The sequence below is a fragment of the Pelobates fuscus genome, chromosome 1 (genome assembly GCF_036172605.1).
Source record: "Pelobates fuscus isolate aPelFus1 chromosome 1, aPelFus1.pri, whole genome shotgun sequence".
In the NCBI taxonomy this organism is placed as follows: Eukaryota; Metazoa; Chordata; class Amphibia; order Anura; family Pelobatidae; genus Pelobates; species Pelobates fuscus.
In genome coordinates this window covers 413,469,575-413,491,891 of record NC_086317.1, presented here as the reverse complement: position 1 = coordinate 413,491,891, position 22,317 = coordinate 413,469,575, and the positions used below count along the sequence as shown (strand labels likewise).

The 22,317-nt window shown below is 34.6% G+C and overlaps 3 protein-coding genes across 3 annotated transcripts in view; all 3 read left to right on the top strand.

Moving 5' to 3' along the window:
- The window catches only part of HOXC10 (homeobox C10), a 158,727-nt gene that overhangs the window by 15,242 nt on the left and 121,168 nt on the right, over window positions 1-22,317 (top strand). The window lies entirely within an intron of this gene.
- HOXC9 (homeobox C9) lies at window positions 1,931-4,856 on the top strand. Its single transcript, XM_063428444.1, has 2 exons — window positions 1,931-2,530; window positions 4,121-4,856. The coding sequence occupies exons 1-2, from the start codon at window positions 1,966-1,968 to the stop codon at window positions 4,363-4,365; spliced, it is 810 nt and encodes a 269-aa protein (XP_063284514.1). The 5' UTR covers window positions 1,931-1,965; the 3' UTR covers window positions 4,366-4,856.
- Window positions 12,384-16,297, top strand: HOXC8 (homeobox C8). Its single transcript, XM_063428445.1, has 2 exons — window positions 12,384-13,433; window positions 14,768-16,297. Exons 1-2 carry the CDS (start codon window positions 12,998-13,000, stop codon window positions 15,058-15,060), a joined length of 729 nt encoding a protein of 242 aa, XP_063284515.1. The 5' UTR covers window positions 12,384-12,997; the 3' UTR covers window positions 15,061-16,297.

The window sequence follows — 22,317 nt, the reverse complement described above, 5'->3', positions numbered from 1 at the left end:
CTGGATTGAGTAATGTTTTGTGAGCAGCTTTGTTAGTTATTGTTCCATTGCAGATACCACTAGAACTAACCTCAAATAATGCATGGAGCAGCAGTGAGCTGGCTGTTGTCTTGTTAATAAAGAGTTAAATTCCTGGAGAATACAGCAATATTTGCTGTGTGAAGGTGTTATTAAGGTTGATGTACAACATATATGGCTCCTGGTATCACTGTAACTACATGAAACGTATGAAATATGCATGTAATTGTGCCTGTAGATTTGTTGTTTTTTTTTTTCATATGATTGCAGTCTATTTCATTGTTATTTCTATACCGTGAGCATGCTTTTCTCTGTGGGAATGTAAATCTCGAATTGCTCTTTGTATTAAGAATTATATATGCATACATGCACATTGAACGTTCTATGAAGGATCTAAAAGCAAACATGTCTATGGAGAGATGGTGGTGGGATTATATACACGTATCACACCAGAGTAAATGTCATTTGTCGTCTTTTATTGAAATTTTGCTGAAAACGCCATTATATACAGAGTCTACACACAAAAACGATGTGCCTTCCACTTCCATTTTTTTTTTTATTTGTTATTATTTTTGTTACCCATAGAAGGTGTTATAAAGCAACTTGTTTATTATTTTATATCCCTAGATTTGTACTGAGTCTGGTAGGCATTTACACTCATATTATTTGCCTTAAATATATTTGTATCAGGGTTTCCCAGCTTTGGTAAATGTGAAGGAATTTGTTATACTCAACACAATGAATTTATTGACAGCAACACATGCAGACAGCGGTGACACTACACTTTGTTCTTCTTTGGGAATAATTCTCAGGGAAGGAAAGAAACCCCTCTATAGTTGTATTTTCCTTTTTCTCCCTATGTAGACATGAATGGGGAAACTTTGCAGTAACTTTTGCTTTTTACAGTGGAAATCCAACTCTGCAGTTTTGTTTAATGAACGACAAGTTTATGAACAATCGAATGATCCTCGTAAATTTTTTATTGAAGAACATAAAAACATCCAACCCTCAGCAGACGAACACAGACATTCACTGAAAGATGGGAGTAGCTTAAAACTATTATTCTGTGTAAATGTGTCTCCTGAATTATTTTTTTTCTCTCCTGATTTTTTTTTTTTAAAACTCCAGTGGCTTTCACGTGCTGGCTTTTCACTACCTGCTGATTTGTAAAGAAAAAAAAAATATGTATATATATATATATATATATACACTAACTGGTAAACTGTGCATGCAGACTGGCAATAAACAGACAGGCAGTTATATATATATATATAAAAAAAATAAAACCTCATACAAGCTAAAACATGATACAAGTCAAATGGCTACTTTTAAGATTCTAGAATTCTTTGTGTGTGTGTGTATTTATAGAATACAACCCCTATTCTCCATGGCAAGTAGCACATTTTTTGGCTAAGTGATTATAAACGAAAAAGAGAAATCATAATGCATTTCTAATGAAAAGCTATGTCCTATGCTGTGCAATATATCCAGGCTAGCATACTGCCAGCAATAGGGAGACGAGACAGAGACAGATTGCGTCAAGAAATAGTCCCTCTCCTGATTCCCACGTCCTCTCGTGCTCCAGCATTGCTCAAATGTATCCACTGCCCCATTTTTCTTTCCAGAACACAAGAAATATTTCAGGGTTTAATGTGGTCCATGAGGTGGCCCCTTTGAATTTCACATAATTTCTTCCATTTTATAGAAACCAGAGCCTCTCTCTCTCTCTCTCTCTCTCTCTTGCTTCTATTAAAAGGAGAGGAGGAAAAAGGGGGGAGACTTGCGCATTGATCTACACTGTATTTTTTTTTTTTTTTTTTTTTGGTAAATACTATCACGTGGGGAGTCAGAGCCAATGACGAGCCTGGAAGGCTGAAAAAATAATTACCTGCCCTGATTGTTCTATGAGCAGATAAAAAGTACACATACAGTTCATACAATAATCTTATGAATGTAAAAGAAGGGGGAACAATGTCTGCTTCTGGTCCCATCAGCAACTACTATGTGGACTCTCTGATCAGCCATGAGAGTGAAGACCTCTTGGCTTCTAGGTTCCCCACCACTGGGGCTCACCCAGCCACTGCAAGACCCACAGGATTAGTCCCGGACTGTGGAGATTTTCCTTCCTGCAGTTTTGCCCCTAAACCTGCAGTTTTTACCACCTCTTGGGGTCCTGTGCACTCCCAATCCTCAGTGGTCTACCACCCCTACAGCCACCACCAGGCTCACTTGGGGGCAGATGCAAGATATATGCGCACTTGGTTGGAGCCCATCTCAGGGACGGTCTCATTCCCAGGATTCCCAGCCAGCAGCAGGCACTATGGACTCAAGCCTGACACCTTCCCCAGCAGAAGGGATTGTGGCCCCAGCGATGGCCGCAGCTACCCGGATTATATGTATGGATCTCCTGGGGACCTGAGGGACAGGCCACCCCTGCACACCATCCCTTCTCCGGAGTCAGAGGCTCTCCTTTCTAGCAAACACAAAGAGGACAAGACGGAATTGGACCCCAGTAAGTTAGAGTCATTCTTGTTTACAACCGGAGAGGGGGAGGAGGAATGCAATAACCTCCATAAAATCAAATTGCCTGCTTAGCAGGGCCCAGCCCTAAAACACACTGCCTGCAGGAGGACTAAAAGACAATTATTATGATTATTATTTAAATAGATTTATATATATATCTAATAAATAAACAATCCAGGCAGGTTGCATGGCTGGGCAGGGGATGCATGTATTAGACCAGGCAGTATGGGTGCAAAGAAAGGGACCTCAGCCATGTTCATATGTTTAATGTGACATGCAGACCCCACAGCTCAGTGTCACTTTCATTCTGACAATATACTCAGCATTGCAGCTAAATGTCTGCAGGGACTGATACAGAAAGTGCTGCTACAGCTGTGGCAGGGAGGACCCATTTTGTGACTTACTATATTCAGATTATTTTTTATTTCATTATATTCAAGGCAATATGATCAGATAGCAGTGTGTATAGGAAAGGCTAAGAGACCAGCCCCATCAAGGCAGATAGCTGAATGTCCACGTAGGACAGCAACATGAAGCGACAACTGGGCGTTTAAATTGAAATGTTTGTTACAGTCCTGGTTTTATTGCATTGACCAGAGCAGATCAGATTCACACACAGCGACAGGAAGTTCTTAAACAGCCCTCTTTATTGTGGTAGCATCTTGAATTCACTTAATATTAAACAGGAGTTAAAATTTAATGGGCATCTTTTAAACTGGTATACAAGCAGACTGCAAATATAAAGGTTAATGTAGCAGTCAAGACACCTGGCAGCTTAATATTTTATGACTATTCTCATAAACAATAATCCCCAAATTATACAGGGGTAGATCATTGCTGTATAATTACATTTAATAAAACATACTTACATATACATAGACTAATAGATTTATGACATTGCTTGAAAATAAAACATGGTGTATTTTTTTCTTTTATATGTATATTTTCTCATAGAAAATAGGACATTTATAGGTTTTGCCATTGTAAACACACCAATTATCAAAGTCTATTGTGTGTTCCTATGAAGCCGTGTAATAAAAAAATAAATAAAGGGGCAATCAAATGTCTTTTAGGTTCAGTTTGTTCAAAGGGCTTCAGGTTATCTGGGCATAAGTATCATGGAAGTAAAAAAAATAAAAACCTTTAGAGAATTTAACAGCAGGACAATTAAGGGCAGACTAGGTTAAACTATATTTAAGGAAATTGCACTTACTAAAACCTTTATGGCCTTGTGAAAACACAGTGTACTTTTTAATGACTGGCTTTAACATATCACTAGGGTGACCTAGAGTAATATACCTTAATATTCCCTCAACACCTCAATGTAAGACTATAATAAAAAATTAAATACAGGCCTGTATAACAGGCAATAATAATATTCCCCCCAAAATGTGTTTTTGCAATTATTTGATTATTTCTATTAGTATATATTGAATTCCTACCTTTAACGATAGGTGTATAATATATACTGTTCTATCAACCTACATCAGTAAAACAATGTAATATTAGAAATGTGTGCTTGTTTTCATTCTCTATGTGATATTAACGTTGGTTTTTCTCTGCTCTGTGCTTGCTTTAGATAACCCAGTGGCAAACTGGATCCATGCACGGTCAACCAGGAAGAAAAGGTGCCCTTATACAAAATATCAGACTCTAGAACTTGAAAAGGAATTTTTATTTAACATGTATCTAACGAGAGACCGGCGGTATGAAGTGGCCAGAGTCCTAAATCTTACCGAACGCCAAGTTAAAATCTGGTTTCAAAACAGAAGGATGAAAATGAAGAAAATGAACAAAGAAAAAACCGACAAAGAACAGCCCTAGAGAATAACAGATATTATTAATATGAATAACCTCAATATCACAGATACGTGAAGAAGAAGAAAAAAAACAAACATTTTTTTGCCTAAAAAAAAAAAAAAAAAATACGTAATAAAAATAAACTTTATATGACTATGAATGTGGAGATCGGTGTTTAGAATAGATAAACACAGAGGCATTTTGAAAGCACATGCTTTTAGAAAATGCAAAAATGTTCCCTCTTTTTTTCTTTCAAGAAAGAAAAAAAAAACCGAGAAAGTACTTGAATATTTTTTTTAGTATTTTATTTTATAACTTATACATAACCAGTGTTAATTTTTATTTTAAAAGTTTGTGAGTGCATATTTTGTATAAATCAAATCGGAATAACAGTATGTTTTGTTATAGTCTTTGAAGTCCGTTGGATGTACATATTTGTGTATTCTCTATTCTTGTCACAAAAGAAGCGTTCTGTATTGTTCTGTTTTGCTTGTAGAAAAAAAAAAGATGTGTAAATATAGAAGGGTGCACTACTACCATTCGTGTGTTGTGGTTAATTTTATTAAAAATAAATACATAATAATAATAATAATAAAAGAAAAAAGAAAAAGAACATATAGTGCGGTCTAATTTAATGTTAATCATATACCGCGCTGAATACATAAAAAAAAAAATATATAATAAAACTTAACAATAATAAATAGGTACATATAATTTATAACACACAATATCTCTCTGGTTTTTCTAGCTACTTACGATTCATTTGTGAGATTTTTTTCCTCCATGCGTCTGATTTCATATACAGAGTTCCAGGCCACTATTGCAGTCTAGCATTAGGCAAAATGTATAAAATGTACATAAACAAATGGGAAGAAGCCCAACACATTAGCTACGTCTCCTTCTAAGTGCAAGTCTTGGAAAAAAAAAAGATCATCTTTTTTAGAGTTGGCCCTGTTTGTGCAATTTGCATGTGATTTCCAACTTAGAATAAGTGACACAGTTATTTATGACCGCAGACAGAAATGTCAGGTTTGGACAATAAAAGTAGAGGACATTCCTGATTTTAAGTTGCTCCCTCAAACACTGCTCCAGGACTTCAGATCATTTTAAATTCTGCTCGAATTTAATCTACTGATATTTTATCTTAGTAAATACACTTGACTTCTAATCATATTTATTTAAATTATATCTGTGTAAGTCTATTGTTGGTGGAAAGGTTCTGTGAAAAGAGAAAGAGGTGGGCATGATTTGTAGGATTTTTGATTCAACAGAATTGTCTTTTTTTTGGAGGGGGGAGGGGGGAGGGGGGGGAGGTAAAAGCATGTCCTGCTTAACAAAAAGCATTTATAGGTAAAGTGGAATATAGATGGATAGAATAGTAAGACCAGGTCTAGATCACTGCTCTAGAAGTCAGAATGAAACAAGTAACATGCTTCTTAAGATTCAGTGTGGTCTTTGCATACTACAATAGGGGTCATTTATTGTATAAATCGAAGGTAATTTCATCTTTAATATCCGTGAACACATTTACAAATCCTAAAAGTTAAACTTTCTCACCTTTTCAACAGCACTACAAACAAATCATAAAATAAAAACCTTGCCACTTCTTCTTTTTTTTTATTTTATTTTTTATAGCATTTTAATATTCATCTGGAAGATGCCAAGGTCTAACATGAGGTCTAAGAGGAGAATAGGACTTTCCCAGCACAAGTGTATACATTTACTGAATGCCCTGCAGGGTATAAGAAAAATTCTTCAAGCTTCGATTTTATTACTTAGCAAAGTGAGCTATAGAACGAGAATTAAAAAAAAAACAAAAAAACAGAATAGAGAAAATAACCAAAATAAGAAAACTTAAAATACATTGTGGCTGTATCCTACTGCCAAAACTAAATTTATTTCATTTAAATAGAAATATAACTCAGCATTCTTCCACAGAACGTTATAAATGGCTTTCTGTTCTAAATCTGAGCATCCATGAGCACAGAAAGCCCTTTATTATTATCATTCGAATACAAGTGATGTCAAGGACAGATTTAGTGATTTAGAAAACCTTAGGATGTCTGCGTTCCACAATAAACTAGCTTTCCCCCCCATTCTCTTTAGAGGGGCTCCTTCAGTAGAAATATCATCTAACGATCAAAAGGAACTTCTTGGTAGGTTTTTTTTAACAGACAAGAATAAAAGGAAAAAAAAATGTCCCCCTGTATAAATTCAATAAAGTTGATGCATCATATTGCAAGACACACACTCACAAAAAAATCCCCAACAGGATTTTCACATCGCAGGTCTTAGCTGGACGATGAGGCCCTAAGTGTCATTGTCACCATGGCATATTCGGAACAATTGATCAATCAGTTTAATGTCCCATGATGGGAAGTTTATCTTTCAAAAGGAGAAAGGCACAGAGAGAGAAAGAGATAGTGAGGCACAAAGACACAGAGCTCAAGTACATCAACATTTTCACAAGTCTATATTTTATTTTATTACTTAAAGTAAATGTAGCATTTTTTAACATTCTTTTTTATTTATTTATTTATTTATTATTTTATTGTATTAGGTGAATATAGCTTGTTTTTTTTTTTTTTTCTTTCTTCCGGTCAACATAAAGTTTACAACCCTTTGTAAAGCACATAAAAGGGACAGGATGCTGCTGTTTTAAGGCAGGCTGTAGGTACACTTCCGCAGAGAAAATGCAATCTTTACAACCTAGTTTGTGTCACTGCTGTGTGTCTTGAATGGAAGTGAACAAAACGAGAGCTCGGTGCTGGCTAGACGTCTGGCTTTAATTGTTTTATGGTTTAAATAAGGTGCATACTCTGCTCTTTGAAAATGGACCGTTGGAATGTTTTGTCTACATGCAACAAACAGCAGACCTGACAGAGATAGAACATGCTTTAAATCTGATAAACTCAGTAACCAGCAAAAATAGGCTACATGCCACACCTACCAAAACAATGACCCCCATCAACATACAGATACTATGTCACAACATTTGTAGGATAGACAGACATGTACTATGTCACAACATTTGTAGGATAGACAGACAGACATACAAATAGATAGATAGATAGATAGATAGATAGATAGATAGATAGATAGATAGATTCACAGATAAGCACACATAGAAGCAGACCCCAGACCCACAATATACACACACACACACACATATATATAATATCAATAGTTAAATTACATTACTAAATATATTAATTAAAATGCTAGGTATATCACATCATATGTGTTTACATAGACATATATGCACGTATTATATGTACACATAGTAGTGTATTTGTAATATACACAGTGACACACATATACATGTTTGGGTTTGGTTTATACCCATGTAATTGTGCACTGCTTGATGGAATAAGCACAGATATCTATCTATCTATCTAATGTCTACCAATATAATAGATAAAAACAAACTGGCATATACGTAGATTTAATTTTAAGGCAAAGCCTTAAAATCTATTTCCTCTCTCTCTCTCTCTGTCTCTCTGTCTGTCTCTCTCTCTCTCTCTCTATGTAAATGTAAAATCTATCCCCTCTCTCTCTCTCTGTCTCTGTCTCTCTCTCTCTCTATGTATATACATATACATAGAGAGAGAGAGAGAGAGAGAGAGAGAGAGAGAGAGAGAGAGAGAGAGAGAGAGGGGAAATAGATTTTAAGGCTTTGCCTTAAAATTAAATCTACTTATATGCAAGTTTGTTTTTATTTATTATATTGGTAGATATTAGATAGATAGATACATACACACACACACACACACACATATATATATAGATAAATACATACAAACATGCATACATAGATTATTATTAGTAATAATACATAGATAATATTATATGCTTGTATTAATTAAATGTGTCTTTCTACCAGTGTAAGTAGATTTAAATATTTATTCTATATCTTTCCAATTAATAGGGATCATACATAGAAACTAGCATTTAATGCCTACATTTCATGTTTAACAGCCACATGTTGCATGTGTTAGAGTGTGCATCTTTTGTTTCCTCTCTGTATTTGCATATGAAGACAATTTATGTAATCTATTCACAATACATTGAGTTGTAGCACACTGACAACTGACTACAAAAAATAGCTTGGTTACAATTCAGATTGGCAGATCTAATGCCTTTTCCAACTAATATTTATTTCTTATATGTTTATTTAATAAACTGAATGTTCAAAGTGAATTTCAAACTTAAGGCCAGGATAGTTGAACTGATATCATAGCTGACATTAAAAAATTATATTTTAAATCACTTTGAATTCTCACTTTATTAAATAACCCTTTTGGGGATTGTTTACTAAAGTGTGAATTATCTGTAAGATAAAGTGAATTTAAAATTTTGCTCCAATATATCAGAACAGAAAACAAAGCTGAGTTGGAGGATTCTTCCACTGTACCTGTTGTGGCCTAAATTTTGAATTTCATATTTAATTTTCAAGACTTTCAACTTCAGTGAATAATTCTGCAAATGTTTTGAAATAAACAGTGAATACATCATTTAATAATTATAATGTATACCAGCATGCACCTATTTTACCCATATAAGGAGAAGAGCTTGTGCCAAGTAATTAAAATGTAAAGAAATCAGCAAATATCAACACCGAATTCGTATACGTGATTTGTTCTGCAATGCACATAGCGGGCACAACATCATTTTGGTATCTATTTACTAAACACAGGGGAATATTAATAGAAGAGCGACTTAGGACGCAGGCTGAGTTGGACCTTAATTCAACTATTATGTCCTACATTTTGTAGGTTGCTTGTCAAACCAACACAAATTACTTATTAGATGATACATGTCCACAGATAAAATGGAGCTTCATAGTATGATTATAAATCTGCTATGATATACATCACAGAAAACCCCTTTACATTATCTTGTATATATGCAAAATATATATATACCAAGGGACAAAAGGTATGGGTGCCATGGGTGCCTTTTAAGCATTAATTGCACACACACACACACACACACACACTTAATTGCACAAACACACGTATACACACACACTTACACAGATATATATGTGTGTGTGTGTGTGTGTGTGTAGATAGATAGATAGATAGATAGGTGATAGATAGATATATAGATAGATAGATAGATAGATAGATATAATTAAATTTATCTAATTAAATTAGATTTATAGACTGGCATATGAACATTCAGGCCTACAATTTGAACAAAGGTGCACACATGTTAAATATGTGGACCACTAATTTGAAATATACATTACTCATGGATCACTCTTCATTCATTAAAAAAAAAGACACCATGTTCTCAAGATTCCGAAATGTACACATATATTATTCCTAATGGTTTATTTCTACAAAGCTAATTTTAACTTTGGTGTTCTTCGAACTTTCGACACATGGTGGCACTGTTGCTCAAATTTTAAAGTGATTTGGCCAATTAAAGCTGCATTGCATCCCATTATACCTTAGGGTCCCAAGAAGGTTGTTGGAAAACAGATCAAAACAAATATGCACAACATCCTTCACCCCTGAATGGCGAATTAGCATGTAATATGTATAAGATTATTCACAAATTACCAATGGGTCATTGTGATAATATCTGAGAGTCTTAGCTGACAAAGTATCATTGAAACAAAACACTAAAGGCAGAACGATCAAACTGCAACAATAAGTAATTAAACACTCATCGATCTGTCTATAACACTGAGCACATTAAACATACTTTTCATTTTCTTTGCTTTTATCACACTTAAAATGTTGTAATTTGAGAATATCACTGATTTATAATAAACCAGTTTATAGCAGTTTCAAAAAAAAACAAACAAAAAAACGGACCTCCAGTTTTACCAACTTGCATGAACACCGAACTTAACATCGAAAGTCTGATGACTATAAAACCCAGGTCTTAATCCTAATACTGCAGCTCATTAATAATTGCCTAGGGCAGTGTATACCTAAGACACGCAGGGTCCTATGTGCTATCCTGTTACAATTTCCGAACCAAAACTTATCTATCTTTCATTAAATTAGTAATGATAATTAACAATAATACCCCTTCAGAAAAAAACCCCAAACATTTCAAAAAATATACAAATCATTTCTGAAAACGTTCATTAAATTCCTATGATATTTTTTCAATATAACCGAACTATTCTTTGTTAATTAAACTGAATAGAATTACAGAATAAACTAAATCTCCCAGTAATGACCCTTTCTTTAACATCAATATACTATTACAAAATAAATACCCACACTAAGTTACTGTTAACACGTTACCTAGAAGTGGAGGTTAAATATAGTGCCCTCACTTTGTTTTCGAAATGAGCTGCAAATCTGAAGAATATGGTATTAAATTATTACATTACCGATCAAGCTGTCACTGTATGTAGACGGATCTAGATTTGTGCTTAACATATATAATATATATATAATCTGTCTGGATATTTTACACACTAACATTATATAATGCGTCATGCCAAAAAGGACATAAAATAACCATTTGAGAAGATAGGAGGCAAATATATTGTAGAACAGCACTTCAAAGGCAAGCACATATATGTTTGTGTATACATATATATAATATATAATTTATATAAATATTATATATATATATATATATATATATATATACACACACACAAACACATATGTATATATTAAGAATTATCTCTATATGTAGTAGTATGTGTGTGTATGTGTGTGTGTGTGTGTTGGTGTGTGTCCTTGCAAACATATAAAGTGTATTTATATGAATGCTAACACAATAATACAGTATAAATATGTGCATATCTTACTGTGTGTGTGTGTGCATTAAAAAAACAAAGTGAGTGTGTGTGTGTGTGTGTGTGTTTGTGTGTGTGTGCTTGCAAACATATAAAGTGTATTTATTTGAATGCTAACACACAATAATATAATAATACAGTATAAATATGTGCATATCGTACTGTGTGTGTGTGTATATTAAAATTGAGTGTGTGAGTGTGTGTTTGAGTTTGTTTCTAAACCCAGCTGTGTATTGTCTCCGACCTATTAATAAATACATACCCCCACGTTATGAAAATATGTTTTATTGCCTAATTCCTTGTTTAAAAAGTCTCACTGATAAATTCTTACAATTATAATAATCCTAATAGTAGCAGTAGCAGCAGCAGTAAGACTATTAATATTGCAAGTTGACTTTTATATAGGGAAAGTGAAGAGAGTGCTTTATATAATGTGTTAATGTTTTTAGTGCTGTCATAAAAGCTAAGCTTTTCAATAGAAGATTTTCAATGGTTAGTAACATGTAGCGTCTGAACTATAAAATCCTACCCTAAAACTGGGTGCTTACAAAAGCTCAGCCCCACCAGATGGGAAAGGAGAATTTGGAACATAGCTTCACTTTGTAATTGCAGATTAGGTTGGGGTTTTTTGGGGTTTTTTTTAGGTTCCAGATGCGATAGGATCACAGTTAAAGCTTTTTAATTGCAGGCTTTATTTTGTTTAATACTCCAATTCCCCTCAATAACACCATAGGAAAAGAAAACTTATTTATTGAAATAAGTACTCACACCCCTCCCTCCACACTTCCAAATGTAAATGTTCATCTTGACATTTCACATGATAAACTGTGCATGACATTTTCCCCAATCAAACATCCCAAGACCTTTAAAAAAAATAATAAAGAATATAACACCATATTTATGTTTAGACATTAAGCCCAATCCTGCATTGTCCTTGTGACTTGTGCACACCCCTTTCCTTCGCTTCCAACATTCTATCTGTTATTATGTTAAGCTTAGAACGTTCTATGATGCATTAAACTGTTCTCTTAATTCCAATAGGACGCCAAGTGGTAAGAGAGGCGCGCTATACACGTAATTGGGGGAGCTTCAGAGTCAAGTGACGTAAGCACTGAGCGAACTGTCTGTATCTCTCTTGCTAAGGCAGAATACAGCATTTTTGAAAAAAGGGGGAAAAAAGGCAAAAAATAATCATTTTGCAGGTCGGTTCATCTACATGTCACCCAATGCAATGCTCCCCTAAATATTTTACCTGTTGAGGTTACCTAGCTTGACCTCACGGCGCATGTATTTTCCCACATCAGTGAAGAGGCTGGCTTGGAAAAAAAGCAGCACCTAAACATATTAATGCGCACCTTTCATAACCCTCCCTCATTCATTTGATATTTTTTTTTTTTCTGAAGGCTGGTTTTCCACGTCCCCTTCATCCGATACCCCCAAATCCTTGTCATTTCTCTCCAGCCTGTCTTGGTGAGGAGGATTGATGGATACAAATCTCGTGTGAAAGCTTCACCAGCAGGATATTTTAAGGAATTTGCCTGTGGTGTAAAGGGAAAGGAGCAGAGAGAGAGATACATACAGCTCTACATACCGACTGATAGACGAGAATTCACGAAGCCCAGAGACCTTACCAGCCACACACTCTTGCACCATGAAACGTCTGTGATAGACACCAAATAACCCCCCCTCTGTTTAAAAAAAAAAGCCCACAAACAAAAACAGGACTTTAAGGCAAGCCCAGGGGACAGTCTTTCATTGATCTCCCCTAGAATTAAAGACTGCTTGTATTTTTTAGTATTGTTTTCCCTATCTATTTTTTTTAATCTCTATTTTTATTAGTTAGGAGGGGGGTTGCAGCTGGCTTTCTTTCATGCCAGAGCCATGAGTTCCTATTTTGTGAATCCTCTCTTCTCCAAGTACAAAGGCGGTGAGTCTTTGGAACCCACTTACTACGACTGTCGCTTCCCACAAAGTGTCAGCAGGAGCCATGCTCTGGTGTATGGTCCGGGCACCACAGCCCCTGGCTTCCAGCACCCTTCCCACCACGTCCAGGAATTCTTCCACCATGGATCGTCCACCATCTCCAACACTGGATACCAGCAGAACCCCTGCGCCCTCACATGCCATGGGGATGCTTCAAAATTCTATGGCTACGAGGCTCTACCGAGACAGTCCCTTTATGGTGCCCAGCAAGAGGCGAGCGTGGTGCAGTATCCTGACTGTAAATCGTCTACCAACTCAAGCACTAGCGAGGGACAAGGCCATTTAAATCAAAATTCGTCTCCCAGCCTCATGTTCCCCTGGATGAGACCTCACGGTTAGGACTTTTCTTACATTCTCTCTTTTTGTCTCTTCTTCACGTCGTGTCTGTTTGTGAGCTTATTTTGCTTCCTGTGTGTGTGTGTCATTTTCCTGTTACCGAATAGCTAGCAGAGCCTGTTCCTTATTTAAAGTGTTAAATCTAGGGATTGTTGCAATCGTATAGCAATAAATAGTGCATGGGACACAGTTGTTGCCCTTTTTTTTTCCATAGTAATTCCTAGTCAGCAGTTTGTTGGTGAAATAGAAAGTATTCAAGGTGTTTTAAGTACAGATCTTTTGAACTCACAATGTACTGAGTTATTTTTATGGCTTGCCTTGAGGAGAACTGTATACAGCTCCCACGAGGTTATAGGGCTGCTTTTAAGGACAGAGCTATTTCATAAAGCCATATAGTTTATCTTAATGGGTTAAGAGTTAAAAGGAAAGAAATCGCAGTATTTAGAAAAGAGAAATTCTTCCCTCAGCTAGCCTGCCAGTTAGTCTTTGCAGTGGTGGACTGACTTCAGCTAGACTGGAAAAAAAACTGCATCCAAATTAAATATCCCCTATTTATTCTAACATCACTTCTTTTCTAAAATTAAAATGTATTCCAAAGCAAAACTGCAACTTCTAAATTCAAATCTACTGGCAGGAAGTGCATGTCCTCTCCAGGAGGATTAAAAATCTATTTTGAGGGCACGTTTAAATTAAAGAATAAAAGACTGTGTGAAAATAAAACATACTTTCCCTTCAGACACGAAAATGGGCCATAAAACTGTTTTAAAGTTGCCGCCCTGAAAGGCTTGATTTATAGTTAACGCAACATACAGATAGTTGCACGTTCTAGACTATTGTTTACACTGCTTTTACTATGAACCTATAAAGAATAATACTTTATTGCTTCTTATAGTTAATACAATGACAACAACAAAAAAGTAGTTATATAGTAAATCAGGAGACTTCTATTATTTTTTTTAATATTAATTTAGGCTCTTTAACTTTTTTTTAAATTGATTTAAATTTCATTTTTACATTGGAAAACCAGGAAATGCAAAAACAGACAAACAAAAAAAATCCTATTATTGTAAACGCACACACTAATATAAATACCACTTTATTATTATTTGCACTGTTGATGTTATTGTAACCACTGCAGACAATCATAATAATTAATATATTTGTCTAAATATTTTTTTTTTTTTAATAGCAGAGATCTGCCATTGTGCAGCTTTAAATCGTTCAGGTATTTACAAGACACAATGTTGCAGGAAGCAAGGCAGCCATATGCATTTGAGGGAGCTGATTTCTCCAGTGTTCTAAGCACTGATACTTTTGTTGTTTTTTTTGCAGCTCCCGGAAGGCGCAGTGGCAGACAGACTTACAGCCGGTACCAAACACTAGAGTTGGAGAAAGAGTTCCTTTTCAATCCATATTTGACGCGGAAGCGCAGGATTGAGGTCTCCCACGCCCTGGGACTGACTGAGAGGCAGGTCAAAATCTGGTTTCAAAACAGGAGAATGAAATGGAAAAAGGAAAACAACAAAGACAAACTACCCGGGGCTCGAGATGAAGAAAAGACTGAGGAAGAAGGGAATGAGGAAGAGGAGAAAGAGGAGGAAGAGAAGGAGGAAAGCAAGGAATGATTTGGAGTGTGTGAGTTGAGCTGTGAGTGAATGAGTGAGTGAGTGTGGGTGTGAGTGGAAATTCTCGTTTTATGGTAGATGTAAAAACAAAACGTTTATGGCGATCATTTGCTTTTATAGAGTATAGAAGGGGAGAAACACAACAGTAACTACCTGTCACAAGACCCAGCCTTTCTGCTTGGCCAGGACTCCCTTAGCATTTCGTTATGGTTTGTGTGGGAAGGGGCATTTTCATTAACTTCTTATTTATGTCCTACAAGTCCTGAGATATAGGCTAATAACTTATAAATAAATATATATACACGTGAAGAACCCTGCAAAGGTTTACAACAGACTGACATTTCTCTAAAACAGCCACAATAGTATTAATTCCTTTTTATGTGAAAAAAACCTACTTATCCCCATCTTTTTTTTTCCTTTTATGAGGTCCAATAATTGATGGCCTTTTTTATGTAATCTACGTTCTATTTAGATTTATGTATTCATATATGTGTGGGAAGGGATGGGGGAGGGGGGGATACTTACCCTTGTTTATAATTTTAACCTTATTGTGTAGTTAACATTGTTTCATATAATGCTGTCTAAAAGGTGTTGTATGCCTATGGCTCTGTCAAGTTTAACTTGTCAGCATAGGGAATGCGGGGGTCCCCAAGATATCTAGATGCAGCTATATCTTTTAGAAGCAACATATTTCAATGTGTATCTCAAATTAACAGGCCAAGACATTGAAAAAAACAAAAAACCTTGAATTCATGTCCCCAGTGCCCTGCTTTGTACAAGTTTATCTCTGATGTGTAAGCACTTCAAATCTCCATATACTACCTAAAAGGGTCACGCAATAATCATTAAACTAATAACAAGCAATGTCGGGGTCTCTGTATCCCATTTAATACTAGGTCAGACTTATTAATGACTAGCAGTGTGACCCGGATGCAAAGCTACTAAGTAGCAAAGAATACATACTGCAACTTGCAATGTACCTAATCACTACCTATAGAAGGAATATGCTATTGGGAAGTATTTCTAACGCGTTTTTCGTTGTTTGTTGCTGCTTATTATTATTTTATTTCCCCAACAACTGAAACTGCCTATAGTTGGACGCACATTTTTTTGTGTTACTTTTATTGTGCTTACTAAAGTAGCTTAGGACTAAATTGCACTGAATGTAAAGTTATCTATTTGTCTTGACCTTATCTGTTATTGCAAGAGCTCGAAATAAAAAAAATAAAAAATACAAAAAAAATACAAAAAAAACCCAATACAAAAAAATATAGAAAAAAAAACTATAAATTCAAAAACGTTCTTTGTTTTCTTTCTGTACCAGCCCTTGTAAAGCGTGTTCAAACTGAATGTAGCAGTTGTGTCATGAACATGTTTCTGGACACGAAAACATTTGTATTGTATACGTGAAACATGAAATAATGATGATGATGATGATGATGATAATGATGATAATATTAATATTAATAAATGATTTTAAAATGAAATTCCTTGGTGTAAAATGTGCATTGATTGAGCAGGTATCTGGATGACAAACACAATTGGCCTTGAAATAGTTAAGTAGAACTTAATATGTTCTGTATTAGGACACATGGATTAGTCAGATTCATTTCGTGTAGTGCTTTGCTAAAAAAAAATATATAATAAAAAATCACATGTGGCTTTCAGATTATTGGTGTAAAATGTGAATCTTACACATACAGACATATATGAATATACATAAACTTTCAGGGTTTCGAATGTTTGTGAGAACTACAGATCCATGTGTACAAATGATCTCTACAAAACACCATGCGTAAATAAGCAAATACATTATTATATAGATATAAATGTATAAATCAATATGCAGAACTTCCATTCAAGAGCCTCTGGTTCAAAGTAGTGAAAGGTCACATTTTCTGCAGTCTGATAAAATATTTTAAAATCTCTCCACTTTGATGATTTTGCCTAAAGTTGCCAATAGATTTTTTTTTTCTGTTTTGTTTTGTTGTTGTTGATGTTTTCTTAATGTGCCCATCTAATAATAAATTACAGTGACCCATACTCTGCTGCATGTACACATGCTCCATGCATCTATCAGTCTGTCTGTCTGCCTGTCTGTCTATCACTCTCTGTCTGCCTCTTAGTTTGTCTGTATATCCATTCGTCAACTCAAATTCTCTGTGCATGTTAATGTGTTAATGCCATTTATGTTTATGTTTACATCTGTGATGTGCATAGTTGTCTGGGTTATTATTCATATTTTATTGTAACTGTGAATTGCCTGGCAAGAATGTTGCATGATTTGGATTCATGTATTCATGTATACTACAAACATCCTGTTTGTATGTGGCTATGTTTTTTGCACATAGATTTATAAGACAACATGTATTTACTATGCTTTATCCAATAAATTGGTGAAAATGGAAAACCTTATTTGCAAAATTAAGACCAAAAATAACTGATTTGGGGGGAAAAAGTTTCAAATTCAGTAGTGGTTGATAAGTTTTCATAACCTTTACTATTTTGGCCTTTATTCTGCAATCCGTTCGACAACTCGCCGTTTAGAGAATATGCTCCCATGCGTCTGCTATATCGCCTACATTCCTCAGAGGAAAAAAGGGTTCTTGTTGGTGTAAACAGACACCTATGAGAGAATGTTACAACATATAAATAGGTCTCCAAAGACTTCCCACCTGTTGGAACAAATGGGACTCAACTCAACTACACAACTTTGTGTTTGAAAAAATAAACAGTTTAAGGTGGAATAATAATCTTGAATGCTTACAATTTAGTTCACTGAGGGTAATAGTAGAATAGTAGAACCCATATACCTACACATAATTGTATATTGTGGTTTCAAAGAATAGGGAGTCATACAACAATGGTGACGTCATACACCGTACCATCTTCGGTCTCTTGTTGCCTGGGACGTTTCCTTTGTTTATAATTGGGATAGGCCACTAGTGTACTGGGGAACACAAAGTTGGCGTGTAACCTCTTCTGTGCCAATGTCCTGGGTTTCAACTACTCAGAACACCAGGCATGTGGCAAAGTAATAACTGCTCTGCTAGCAGAAACGCCATAAAACTGCTCTCAAAGCTGCAGCAAATGTACTGTGTGATAGGAATCACTTCCTGGACCTATCCTGGGCATATGGACTGCAAAACCGCGAAATCCCTCATTTTCTGGAATTTTAACAACACTTGTTTCCTCAATTTACTTTATGGCCAAACACGATTTACACCTCGAAAACTTTTAAGAAATGGCTTTTTTTCATGTCAAGAGTTTTCAGTGAAAGCCAGCTCAGTGGATGTGCTTGCAGATGTTCCACTGCTTACTATTATTTACATTAAATGATAGGAACATGCAAATCTTATACTGGGCAATTTAGGTGTGACCCTCATACACCCAACTAGACTCACAAAGTCATCATTAACAGTGTTACACCGCCCAGACAAAAAGAAAACACATCTATAGATATAAAGAACAGCAAACTTCAAACTGTGTAGACATAGTCCATTCCATATAACAAGACTGCATGTGGGACATTTTGAGAACTTTACTTAAGTAACATTGTATCAGCAATTATCATTGCAAGTTCTCTATCTATCTATCTATCTATATATCTCTGTGTCTGTCTATCTGTCTGTCTATCTCTGTCTATCTATCTATCTATCTATCTATCTATCTATCTATCTGTCTATCTTTCTATCTATCTGTGTCTCTGTGTCTCTGTCTGTCTGTCTGTCTATCTCTGTCTATCTATCTATCTATCTATCTATCTATCTATCTATCTGTCTATCTATCTATCTATCGATCTCTCTGTCTGTCTGTATATCTATCTATCTATCTATCTCTCTGTCTGTCTGTCTATCTCTGTCTTCTATCTATCTATCTATCTATCTATCTATATATCTATCTACCTCTCTGTCTGTCTGTCTCTATCTATCTGTCTATCTGTCCATCTATCTATCTATCTATCTATCTATCTATCTATCTTTCTATCTATCTATCTGTGTCTGTCTGTCTGTCTATCTCTGTCTATCTATCTATCTATCTATCTATCTATCTATCTATCTATCTATCTATCTGTGTCTGTCTGTCTATCTTTCTATCTATCTATCGATCTCTCTGTCTGTCTGTATATCTATCTTATCTATCTCTCTGTCTGTCTGTCTGTCTGTCTGTCTGTCTGTCTATCTCTGTCTTCTATCTATCTATCAATCTATCTATCTATATATCTATCTACCTCTCTGTCTGTCTGTCTCTATCTATCTATCTATCTATCTATCTATCTATCTATCTATCTATCTATATATCTATCTATCTATCTGTGTCTGTCTATCTGTCTGTCTATTCACAAACACAAACACACAAAAGTACACATCAATCCATCCATACATAGTTATCTATCCATACATGTGTGTATGTGTGTTTCTATCGCTTTATGAAAGTAATTGTAAATAATAATACATTATTTACTATATTAGCTTATTTATAACTGCAGAAGGGGGTAGACATATAGCTAGACTGTATTTACACCTATACACACAGACACGTAGGCACACACAACACTTCAAATAAACAGACAAATAGACAAACACACACAGTTGTTTATTAAAGGTTAGTACAATTCTCTTTTAACGATTTAACCCAAATTCCATATTTAAACTAAACGTTGCGTTTACCAAAAAATAAGCTTTCTCTTTGAATGTTATTCAATTCACAACAAAAACAACACACACAAAGCTTTTTAAGAAGCTATATTCCTTACAATACAATGGCAAGCTGCCAGTATTTTTTTTTTGTAATTCCTTATAAGCTTATGACTTTATTGCTGATTCCACTTGGTGTTTATGCTGAAGTCAACAGCCCCAAACTTCAATCTTGAGATTAATACAAAATTCTGTTTTTTATGTGATTAAATCATTATATCATTCTCCAATATGTGATGGGGATGAAATGTTCTTACAGGGTAAAAAAAAGAAGTAATTTGGGGACGATATGCCTTCTCAGAGAGGCCTATGAAAATGATCTTTGCTGCCTATAGATGCCTTTAAATGGACCAATTGACACGCCTGAAGGAAACTATAGTATTGCAAAAATCATTTTTTTTATTAACCAATCAAAATTTCTTTCAAGACTCATTTAAGAAAAGGGAAATCATAATTCACTGGAAAGCTGAGCCAGAGCATATTGCTCATTTTAATTTAATGTATTATTCTAATCAAGGCAACAGATACATGATAATGCACCCATTAAAAAGAATGGATAGGCTCTATCAACTAAAGAGAAAACAATGTAGAATGAAAACGAAATGATAAAAAAGGAATCTGAAACGGTAAATATGTGAACAAAGATCCCTAAAATCAGCACCCATAATGTGAGAATATGGCAGAGATAAGTAAGGGGTGCATTTAGATAACACAGCAAAAGCCTTATTTGGGCCCAGATTTCTGTGTTATTTGGGATAATTTAATGGAAGAATTAAATAGATTTGAATAATAAGGTAGGTTTGTTCGTAATATCCACACAGTTGTCATTAGAGTGTATTAGATCGTGGAATAAACCACAGGCTTTTATTTATTGTGCAAAATCAGATTTATTTATTAATCTATATTTATATATATTTATTTCCCATTTTGGAAGACAATTCATTAAAGGGTGAGGTATATTCAGTAAACAGCGAGTTAATATTGAAAAAAATGCAATAAAAAAAAAAAAATAAATCTATTTTTCAATTAGGTGTCAAGACTTAACTGCATTGTGATCCATTGCATAAACTACGAATTTGGGTCATTTTGAAACTCCTTGCAAAATTAAGGTCAAAATTATTCATTCCGTAAACATAGGAGAAAAGATTTTATTTAACTGCACTGTTATAACCCCATATTTTAAAGTTGATTCCACTACAGCTTACTGTTTTCAGTAATCAATTCATCTGCAGTGAATGCACCCTATGATGATAGAATACGTTATTTTTTTAATTTTTTTTTAACATTCTCTCAGTATTTTTGTTTGTTTGTTTTTACAACTTGCGCTTTGCTGAATTATTGTCTAGGTAGCAAAGGATTATTTTAGTGTAGTTTTTTTTAGTCCCTACTTAAGAAAAAAAAATTTGACTACAAATGGTTTTTAGGGAGCAATAAAACTAGTTAAAATGGCTTTTTATAGATAAACACCTCTTTGCTGTTTCAGGGACTAAAATGGCTCCTCGTTTAGTTCCTATGTCTGTCTTTGTTGGTCTCCAGGATGAGAAAGCTTGCTTTGTACCCTAAAAGCCGTCATTGCTTCAACACCATTCCCCTCGTCGTAACTTTTAACTACTTGTTATAAAATTTATTGGTGGTTCGTAAAGAAGACTAAAGGTAATTCCCTTCCATCCGGTTGTAATACACCACTTCCATTGTTAGGTGTGAGGTGAAAAAAATACCAACTTTTATTGAACAAGAAAATCAAAGAGCATCAATATTTTAAGTAGTATCTTCCTCAGTTGTTGGGTAATAAATGTACGTTACACATAAACAACGTTTCTTGCTTCCAAATAAGTTTATTAGCAGAATCTAAAAGCAACGCAAAGTGAAATAAACTGTGGCGAATTATAAACAACAAAAAATGAATTAAACGAAGGAAATCACAATATAAGAAATAATAAGATATCATTTTTAACAGAACGCATTTTTTTTTATATATATTTATTTATTTTAATGTAGTCGTGAAACTAAAATTGTTCTTACTTGGAGAGAAACGAAATCTAAACGAATTCTTAAACCAAAAGGAGATAAATCCATTAAATTAAAATTAGCAGACAACAATTTTTGAGAAAAGATACGAAAACAAAGAGAAAAATTTACTGATAACTCAAAACCACATTAATATATGTGTGTGTGTGTAACTGTGTATGTATGTCTTTCTCTCTCATTATATTTTTTTTACATTTCTTCAAAAACAAAACACACACTCATATATATATATAGATACACACACACACACACACACACACACATATATTTAGATATATACACACACACACACATATATATTTATATATACACACACACATATATATATGTGTTCATGTATGCATGCGTGTGTGTGTATGTATATATATATATATATATGTATGTGTGTTCGTGTGTGTGTGTGTGTGTGTGTGTATGTGTAAAATACTCTATGTGTACATATGGTACACACATGCACACGAACATATATATTACGTATATATTTTAGCATATGTATCTATGTGTGTGTGTTGATACTTCAAATAGCATAATA